This window comes from Drosophila kikkawai, chromosome 2L, assembly GCF_030179895.1.
Source record: "Drosophila kikkawai strain 14028-0561.14 chromosome 2L, DkikHiC1v2, whole genome shotgun sequence".
Classification (NCBI taxonomy): Eukaryota; Metazoa; Arthropoda; class Insecta; order Diptera; family Drosophilidae; genus Drosophila; species Drosophila kikkawai.
The window spans coordinates 13,133,556-13,143,692 of record NC_091728.1 but is presented as its reverse complement, the minus strand read 5'-3'; the positions used below and the strand labels follow the sequence as shown (position 1 = coordinate 13,143,692).

Below are 10,137 nucleotides of genomic sequence, written 5' to 3'. Positions count from 1 at the left end.
ACAAAAAGGGTATGTTGGAATGTATGTAAAGGCTTTAAAAATACCCTATAATTTATATATTAAAGATTGAATGATAAACAACCCTAAGAAGTACCTTTATTACCTTTATAGCTTTATAATTATTATTTTATAATTATATAATTTAACAGAACCTTTTCTCATATATTTCATTTATTTGTATTTCCATTCCCACAGAGCATTTCCCTATTCGTTCAAATTTCCCTTCTAATTCGTTCCCGTTAAAACGTAAGAATTACATACTTTGACAATTTCAACTACAATTACAGCAGCGGCTGGCGAGCACGTTGCCAAGTAACAACAACAAGCTTGAAAATTGAAATCAATGCATTTCAGCGCCTCTTTTTCCTACCCTCTTTACCCCTCAACAGTGTGCAAACAAAATTCTTGCGAAGATTTGCATTTTTCTAGACGAAAGCCCCCCGCAAGCACCCAGCATCGATAGGAGGGTGTTATGGAAAAAAATAATGTTATTACAGCAAAGGAGCTGGAACAATAATATTACAGTGGAACGAGGCTAAAGGCGACTTTAAATCCAGCTGAGCTTACTTGTTGTAGTAATGCGTATACGTAATATTACTTATACGCTGTTAAGGTGTTGAAAATATTAAGTATACGCAGTGTAGGATTGATCAGTTTTCTAATCGGTTTTAAAAGCAAATATTTTTAAATTATTGTTTTAGTAATGCGTATACGTAATATTCCTTACATGAGGAGTAAAAAAAATAACGTATGCGCAGTGTAGGATTTTAATATTATTATAAAGCCATAGATGTTTTAAAACAAAAATTACGATAAATTTAAACATAAATTGGAAGTTTTTAAATAAGTAAATTAAGGCAACCAATTAATGTTCTAAAATTAAAAAAGCTTTCCTAATATTACCAGAATTAATATAAAAATATTTCTTATTTTAAATTTGTATAGCCCGTTTAACACATTTCCTATTTCGCCAATCTCCACTGTATAATCGAGGGAATTCTAAAAACAATCGCAATAAGTGGGTAACACGTTAATTTCCATTTGGCTTGCGTAGCCCCGGACTCGAGTCGCCAACATGTGAGCCGTCGAAAGCCGCTAACCGGGAGCGTTGCACTGCCCGCCGCTGCTGCCAGCATTGCAACGCCGTCGCTGGGCACATTTTCCGACACGTGACGACCGCTCGAGTGTCGAGCGTTCAGCGTTTACCGCTGAGCGTTTTCCCCTGTTCGCCTTTCGGCGGCGAGTCAGCAGCGGCAGAGCGCACGCCTCTCCTCTCGCAATGAAAATATAAATAGCAATACAGCTTGACTGCTGATGTATGCAGGGGTGGGTTCTTTCTTTAGTTGTTGCTGGAAATTGCAACGACGACGACTGCGAAGGCTGAGGTGTTTCGTAACACCTTTTAGTGTTACACACACCCGCCTCCCTTCCTTGACTGATTACCTTATAGTTGTGTTGGAACTGAAATAGCTGAAATGTTCTGTGTCGGCGGCGAACACTCTTACACAGAATTTGATAAGGGCCAGGCCGGCCAGACTCTACGTATATTTGCATACTGATAATAATGGCCGGGATTCGAGACTGGGTCTGGTTCAAAAAAACGGATGTGACTATGGGGCTTTGGGGGATACACACGATTGGTTGGGACACGTGAATCCAGCAGCTCACGTGGATATCTCGGAGCGATCATGTAATTGGGGATTTGCTCAGCGATGATCATAGGGAATTAGTATCAAGCAGCAGATCGAATGAGTTGCTAATAGTTAATCCAGATTGCACTAGTTTGGTAACTGAAGCCAGAGCATTAATTAAGAGTGTTTAACATATACAGTGAGCGGGTCAGTTATACTAATAAGATACAAGTGGGTATTAAAAAAACGTTAATTTAAGGTCTGATAAACTTGTTAAATATAATATGATCTCGATAAATACCCCCACAAACAATTGTATAATCAAATAGTTCAAGAAAATAAAGGTATTATCAAAGTAGAGAAAAAGCCAAAAAAATCTAAAAATATGTAAGCTGAATTTTGAGTTTTTAAATATTGAAAAATATCGTAATCAACTTTATATCAATATCGATATATTTCCAAAAAATATCGGAAAACTAGTATATAAATTATTCCTTATCAGATTTTAGTGGCGCGATATATAAAATAAAATAAAATTGAAATATCGAATTTCATATATCGACTTTTGCTGCATTCATCGATATAGTATTAATTTTATATCCAACAGGCAGGAGGCACACTTACAGTATGCACAGAATGTGAACAACTACCATTCTAACATACTTAAATAAATGTCATCATATGTCACTATTATGCATTTTTCCTTATCTCTAACTTAAACAAATATTTCCCTTAAGTAATATATCAGTTATTGCAGCATAAAAACAACCGAGTTTTACATAATAAACCACCGATAGCATTGCAATGAAGTTTTCCTGGTTTAATAATAGAACTTTTCCGGGGAAGAGAAGTAATCCAAAAAAGATAAAACCATGTACAACACTTTATCAGGCTTTGTTATATGTATTTCCTCAATTACTCCTTGGTTTTGTATACATTACTGTGTTTTTTTTATGACATTTTGTAATCATCCTTGAGACCGTCGTCGTCGTGTTAATGCGAATTCAATAGAATTCATTCTTTCGATTGGCCCCTGTGTTTATTGTGAGCTTTCCTCTATTTGTGATTCAGCGACGATGGCGGAACTTACATAATGTGTCCCGACCTTACTTTTTACTTCCAAGTCGTCCCCTTTGTTTGTCATATGAAGTGGCTTTGTTTATACAGCTATTCTGGGTCTTGTTCCTTTTGTTTTTAACTGCAACTAAGTTGATAATGCGCTTGATAAGCGTATCTCAACCCCAGGCCCAAGTGTTTAATTATAATTTATATAAGCTCTAGAATGGTTTTGTAATGCCGCACCAGACAGTTTGGTGGCTGCAAAGATATCGCCGTGACTGGGTATTATTTACTTACATACCTTGTTTAGTGTACAAACTACAAATATCCAAAGTTACAAAAGCCACGTGATCAATCGAGGGGCACTACCTCTATCTCTCTATTGGTTTTCCGAAGTTCACGGGGACTAACTATATTTTTTAGTTGACTGCTTATTTTGCCATAATTGTTAGTTGGAAGCTATATATGGAGTTAAGTGTTTGGTCTAGACGGCAGGCAGGGATTTTTTATGAATTTTCCAATTGAGTATGGGAAAACAAGAAATTTATTTTAAGGTCAGTCATAAAGTCAAGGGTTTTTAATCTGTATTTAATTCCATGTTAAACTCTGAAATGGAAACCTAAATCGTATAATTACTTTTTAGAAATATTTAAAACATACAGTATAGTCTTCTTTAAATTTTAATAAAATATATGTAGGCAAGATCGCCTTAAATAATTTAAAAAATATATACCAAGAATGCCTTTCCGACACACGCGCAAATAAATTATTATTTCACATTTACATATATTTATTTTGTAATACCTAAAACTGTGTATTCATCAATTTTTTTGGAATTCCATATGGCCACGCTTATTACCATAATGATCTCTTGCTGGCACTTTTTTATTAATTTTTTTCGTAGCAATTACAGAACTGCAACAACAATTATGTATCTGTATGCAAATGCCAAATTCGTAATTATTATATTTTACACTTACAGAGGGTATTAAAAAAATGGTTATTTACGTATTATATTTTATACATATTTTTTAAATATACTTTATAAAGTGTTATTGTAAATTAGGTTATCTTATAACCAAAAAAGAATTTAAAATTATTTATTTGTATTATAAAATATATTGAGGATAATATACATTATACATTATATTAAAACCTTGTACTTTTTTTATAGATAATGGTTTTTAATAATTTGGAATATGAAACATACAATATATTTTTAGCCTTAAAAACTCTGTAGTTCTCAAAGATATCACTTCAACTTCCAAGTGTATTCCAGGTTTCGGTTCTCCCAGTGTTCCATTTATTTCTGGTTAATAATATGTTTGTTGTTTTTGCATTTGTATTTCTCTGAACATTTTGTGTAAGACGCTTGCGTCACCATCAATTCCAATTGGCACACACACACACAGACACACAAAGCCACAAGCCGAGAATCCGAATTGGAATCAGAATCAGAAACAGAATCAGGCTGAAAACTCACGCGGCCAAAGCTAGTCACCTGTGTATGATATGTGCGAGTGTGTGTGTGTTTGAGCGTCAAGAGCGACGTCGCAACCCCCACCCTCCCCAGACCTCATCCAGCCAAATCACGTTCTAGTTTCGAATGTGCAGCTCAGAACGATTTCAGATTGCGCGCTCGCTGATTACTCAACAACGGCAATGTGATCGCTTGCAATCCAACTCGAACACCAAACCAGGTCCGATTGGACGCCCAGTTGGGAAATTTCACTTTTACCCGACGCCAGGCAACCAACGAACACGTCGCAGCAGTGGTCGCAACAGCGGTCGCAGCAGTAGTCGCAGCAGCGGTCGCGTGTAGCGTGTGCGTGCAGCTCAACGTGACCGAGCAGCCAGCAGCGCAGTTCGGCGGAGAAATGCTTTTACAAGTCCAAGCGAAGTTTGTTAAGCTCAATTGCGATTCGGCGTTCTATCGAAGCGGTTGTGCTAGCTCTCGCAAAGCAAACACAGATACAAAGATACAAAGAACATATACAAGGCAAAATCCGATCGGATCGAGATAAGAGTTCCGTTTTTCGTTCGGTCGTTTCGAGAATTCGTTTAAAAGCATTTCGGCCAAGTGCACTAACCGCAGAATCGGCGCGCTAGCCAACAAAGCCACAAGAACCATTTGAAGAAAGTCTCCCAAAAAAATGAGAGCACATAAAAAGTGATTCTAAAAGTGATTAATTATCAAGTTGAAAAATATTATTGAAAAAATAAATTTTAAAAAAAACATACATTTCGCTTAATGAACGTCATGCCAAAAGCGTAAAAATAAACATTATGTCGATTGTCTGCACGCTGGAGCAAAAAGTGAACTTTTTCAAGGCGGCTGCAACGACCAAGAATCTGTTGATACTCAAAAATAGTACGGATACCAATTACCAGGATAACACCAACTCCAACAGCAACAACAAGCAGATACAACGTAGGTGCCACAAACAACAGTTAATAATACAGTGTTCAAGAACAATAACACAAGCAACACGCCAAAGTTTGCAACGCAAAACAAAATTACCCAAAAAAAAAAAAAAAAAAAAAATAGCAGTGAAAACATGCGGAGAAAGAAGGGGGCTCCGCTTAGTCATTTTGTTTTTGTGAATTTTGTCAAGACGCGCGAGACTGCAGCGCTGCCGCTCTCTCGCTGCCTCCCTCGCTCGCTTAGGGGTTGCCGGCAGCTGCGCGGCCAGCGTCGACGCCGGCAGCGTCTGGCCGGAGTGCGAGCACATTGAACTGTAAATGCCAATTCGATGGTCACGGTGAGGGTGAGAGACAGAAAGAAGGAGAGAGTAGAGTAGAGTGGGGGAGAAGAACACACATACGCACAGAGGGCCACAAAATCTGCGAGTGTGATTTCTTGTTTACGTTGCGTCTTTGTGTCTGTGTCGGTTCTATGTTCTTTGTTGTCCCCCGTCTAATTTTCGCTCTCATGCTCTCTCGGTGATTCTTGCATCATTGGCCGTAATCATTGTGTAAATGCTTGCGCTAAAAACGAAAGCAAATGCTTGGGGAGCAAGAGCAATGGCGGCCGTGGGGCAAGGGCAAAGGCAAGGGCAAGGACCATCGAACAAAGAGAGTTCTCTGTGTGCGTGTGGCGCTTGTTTATGTGTGCTTGGGCCAGACAAGATCGCATTAGACATTAACGGGACTTGGCATCTGGACTGGAACTCTTTTTTCAGGCAATTTTGCGATAAGGGAGAACTACTTACTATATTTACCTGTATTTATTCGCCATGTGTGACATGAAGCGAGATAAGAGTGCTTTTGAAAGAAATGCCATAAACAAAGTGATAAGTGAGAATTGTTATGGTGGCAGGAAAAGAGATATTCGGCGTAATCTTTGATTTCGATTTGGGAGCAAGGTCTTATTTGTTTATTATTATTTTGTAGTTGCCAAAAAAAGAAAACAAATAAAAAGCATTGCCTGCCTCTAGGCGTAGGAAATGAGTCGCAAAATGGGGTTATTAGTCATTAAACAAGAAAAGTAATAGTTTTTTTAAATTAATTTGAAGATACTATTTAAAAGGAAAAGTATATGTTTATAAAAATTATAAATATTTTATGATTCACATAAAAGCTTATATAAAGTTAAGAATTTATGGGAAAATGAAAATAAAAGATATGTATACTGTGCTGGGAACTTTAATCAATCCAAATTGTTTTTATGGCATCTGTAGAACTTTATTAAAATTTATTAAAGGAAATAAGTTATAAAAATTTTTTTTTCTTACGAACTCTTTTAAAAAACAGAAAAGACTTAATAAATTGGTAACATATAGAACGTAAAATACTATGGCGTTATAAATAAACATTTTAGGAACAAAAACTTAATTTAAAATACAACAAAATAATACTTAGTAATATTAGTAATAATATATTTAATTTTACAAAACAATACAAGTTTACTAACCAACCCACCTTATTCTCTTCCTTTACAGTTCCCCGCGTCCAGCAGCATCACAGCAACAACAGCGGTAGCAACCTGCACCAGCAACACCAGCAACACTTGCAGCAGACACTCGCCCAGTTGCAGCACATCAGCCAGCAGAAGCTAAACGCCGGTGACTTTAGTCCTTACGGACCACGCCCTCATACCGGAGGCAAGGAGGAGTCGCTTCTGTTGCTGGCACCGCCAGCCAAGCTTTATCCGGAGGCAGCAGTGGCAACAGCAATGCCCGAGGTGCTCAGCGCCACGCCCACTAATAGCCACAACAAAGCCATCGCCAGCGCCTCGATCGCCATGATGAACAATGTCCGCTTAACCAACATCTCGCCGACGCTGTCGATGAACGGCAGCTCCAACGAGGCCACTAATTGTGAGTAATATTTAGAGATTGCAAATGCGAAATTCTATAAATTCCCGAGATTTTTTCAAAGAAGAATGTCGAGTAATTAAATATAAAATTAACTATTTAGTCAAAATTCTTTAAAAAAAAATTCTTGGGAAAGAAAGCTTGAGTTTAAAACTTTTTAAATTCTAAAATCCAAAACTAATTTCTACAACTCTTCTCTGTTACAGTGCATCCCCTGTCCATGTACGGAGGTTCCATTAGTCCGCAGTCCAATGACAGCGGCATGTCCGACAGCATGGGCAAGTTTGCCCCCAGGAACGGCTACGACGACAACATGATGGGCAAATCACAGAACGGCAATGGACCCCAGTCGGCCATGACAGCCGCCCAAAAAGAGCTCTTCTCACAGCGGAAGCAGCGCGAATTCACACCTGATAACAAAAAGGACGAGAGCTACTGGGATCGGCGGAGACGCAACAATGAGGCGGCCAAGCGAAGCCGAGAGAAGCGACGCTACAACGACATGGTCCTCGAGCAGCGCGTCATCGAGCTGACCAAGGAGAACCATGTGCTGAAGGCCCAACTGGATGCCATTCGCGACAAATTCAACATCTCTGGCGAAAACCTGGTCAGCGTGGAGAAGATCCTGGCCTCGTTGCCCACCAGCGAGCAGGTGCTAAGCAACACCAAGCGCGCCAAGATTAGCAGCAGCGGTGGTTCCTCCTCGGGATCCTCGCCCTCAAACAGTGGCTCCGGTGGTGGCTCATCTCCGGGTGGCCACAGTCATAGTGGTTACCCCGTGGGACCGCCACTCTCTCCGCTGATCTATGGACCCAACGCCAATGCCCGGCAGGAGGCTACAGTGAAGAGTGTGCATCACATACAGCATGCGGGTGCCCCGCTTCAGGTGCCTCCAACACCACCGCACATGCAGACCTTAATTGTGCCCACGCCCCAGCCCCAGCAGCATCTCTACCAGCCACAGATCCCGCAACAGCAGCATCAGCTCCCTCCTCACCAGCCACAGCACCCGCAGCAACAGCAGTCGCAGCAGCAACAGGAGCCCAGTCCAAGTGCTGGGTCAAGTTCGCCAGCCGTCTCCGATCCGCACAACCGTCCGCCCACCAGCACCATCGCCAATCTCCAGGTGCAGCTCCAGCAGGCGCTGAACAGGAATGTGCGACCCGAGGATTTGGATAGTCTGCGCAAAGCGGTGGCCGCCGGAGCCCTCTACAATGCGGCGGCTGTTGTGGGAGCCGCAGCTGCTGCTCCTCCACCGCCACCACCCGCTGGATTATATGTCCCAACGCCCAGCGCCTACAAGGATCACCTGGAGGCGGCGGCAGCTGGCTCCCCCTGGAGTCACAGCGTCGAGGCTGCCGTGAGCAGCAGTGCCGTGGATGCGGTCAGCAGCTCATCGGTGGCCGGCAGTGCGGCCAGCGTGCTGAATCTATCACGGCGGGCGTGCTCACCCAGCTACGAGCACATGCTCTCCTCGACCACCTCCTCCTCCGCCCTATCCTCCGCCTCCTCTTCGGGTGCCGTCTCGGGAGACGATGAGCAGGAGCACGAACCAGCGCACTTGGCTCCTCTGCAGCTCCAAAGGAGCAGTTCCCAGCAGGGCAGCGATGCCAACAACTGCTTGCCGCTGAAGCTACGCCACAAATCCCATCTGGGAGACAAGGATGCGGCGGCCACGGCTCTGCTCTCGCTGCAGCACATCAAGCAGGAGCCCAACTGCAACAGGGCATCACCGCCGGCTTGGAACGATGGCGGTGACAACTCCAGCGATGAACGCGATTCTGGGATCTCTATTGCCAGTGCCGAGTGGACGGCGCAGCTGCAACGCAAGCTGCTGGCCCCCAAGGAAGCCACCAATGTGGTGTCCAGTGCCGAGCGCGATCAGATGCTCAAGTCGCAGCTGGAGCGCCTGGAGTCCGAGGTGGCCAGCATCAAGATGATACTGGCAGAGTAACTCGGCTTGGAGTGGCGAATTCGCAGGAGCTGGAGCTGGAGCAGGAGAGAGAGCGAAGAGACAGAGAGACTTTGAAGGGATCAAAGTAGCAGGAGCGGAGAGTACAGAGTTGAGAGTTCCATGGCGCCAGTACACACACACACAAGTTTTAAACATAAGCTTAAGAGTATATATATAAATATGGGAGTCCAAAAAGAGTGTTAACTATTAGATATCGATGAATGCTTGTCCCTATCTCTATGTATAACCTGGCTTAGACGTATATCTATCCACTGTATTGAGTCTTGTATCTTGTATCTATTTATATGTGTATGTTTAACTATATAGATCTCGTCGAACTCGGAGCTAAAAAATCCTTAGGGTCACCCACCCACAAGTAGAATTTCATATTTAACCTCTATTTGCATAGCTATTCACATCCGGTGACCTCTTGTATGCATCCCAAGTTTCCTTAGCACAGCGGAGAAAGAAGTTAAGTTACTGTACATATTACACAATTAATATTACTTACTATATATATATATATATTATATATATAACCATACGTATTCCTATCGTGTACATAATTTTAGTTGCAAGCTAAACTTATTATTATTATATTAAATTAGTAAAGCAAACATATACTTTATATTTAAGGAAAGAGTAAAGCACATAAAAAAATGAAAAAAGTGAGAGACGAAATAAATCTGAGAAGAATTAAAAAATATTTACATAAATATATATTCTGCAATAAATAACTTTAAATATCTTACCTTAATGTTTGTCGTTCTCAATTTATTTATTGTTTGCTGCTTTGGTTGCTGTCACAGCGCTTTAACTAAATGTTATGAAAAAGTTTAGGAAACACACAAAGCATATTAGCTGGTAGATATTATTGATTCAACAGATGTATTAGTGTCGAGCATTCACTTTTAAAGTTGTATTAAATGCTAAAGCATAACCATTTACATTTACATTAAAAACAAAAAACAACAAAAAAAACAAGTGAGGAAGCACACAAGAAAAATACATATGATTATTACTACATTACTATGAATATGAATATATGAATATTTAAATGATGTGAATCTATACCAACTAAATATATATATATATATAACTCGTTTGTGTTGATCAATGAAAATAAAACTATTTATAATGATGAAAAGAAGAGTAACTGAGTTTTATTGAATTATTG

The 10,137-nt window shown here is 40.8% G+C and overlaps 1 protein-coding gene across 1 annotated transcript; it reads left to right on the top strand.

Annotated features, from left to right (window-relative positions):
* The first annotated feature begins 4,594 nt into the window (after nt 1-4,594).
* On the top strand, nt 4,595-10,112 carry vri (nuclear factor interleukin-3-regulated vrille). Its single transcript, XM_017176602.3, has 3 exons — nt 4,595-5,121; nt 6,632-7,009; nt 7,213-10,112. The coding sequence occupies exons 1-3, from the start codon at nt 4,977-4,979 to the stop codon at nt 8,958-8,960; spliced, it is 2,271 nt and encodes a 756-aa protein (XP_017032091.1). The 5' UTR covers nt 4,595-4,976; the 3' UTR covers nt 8,961-10,112.
* Nucleotides 10,113-10,137: the final 25 nt, after the last annotated feature.

Bases quoted from the DNA above. Each gene is read 5' to 3' on its own strand.
- vri (XM_017176602.3), top strand. From the start codon at position 4,977: ATGTCGATTGTCTGCACGCTGGAGCAAAAAGTGAACTTTTTCAAGGCG. The intron at 5,122-6,631 runs GTAGGTGCCACA...CTTCCTTTACAG, and splicing joins CAACAACAAGCAGATACAAC to TTCCCCGCGTCCAGCAGCAT. The intron at 7,010-7,212 runs GTGAGTAATATT...TCTCTGTTACAG, and splicing joins CTCCAACGAGGCCACTAATT to TGCATCCCCTGTCCATGTAC.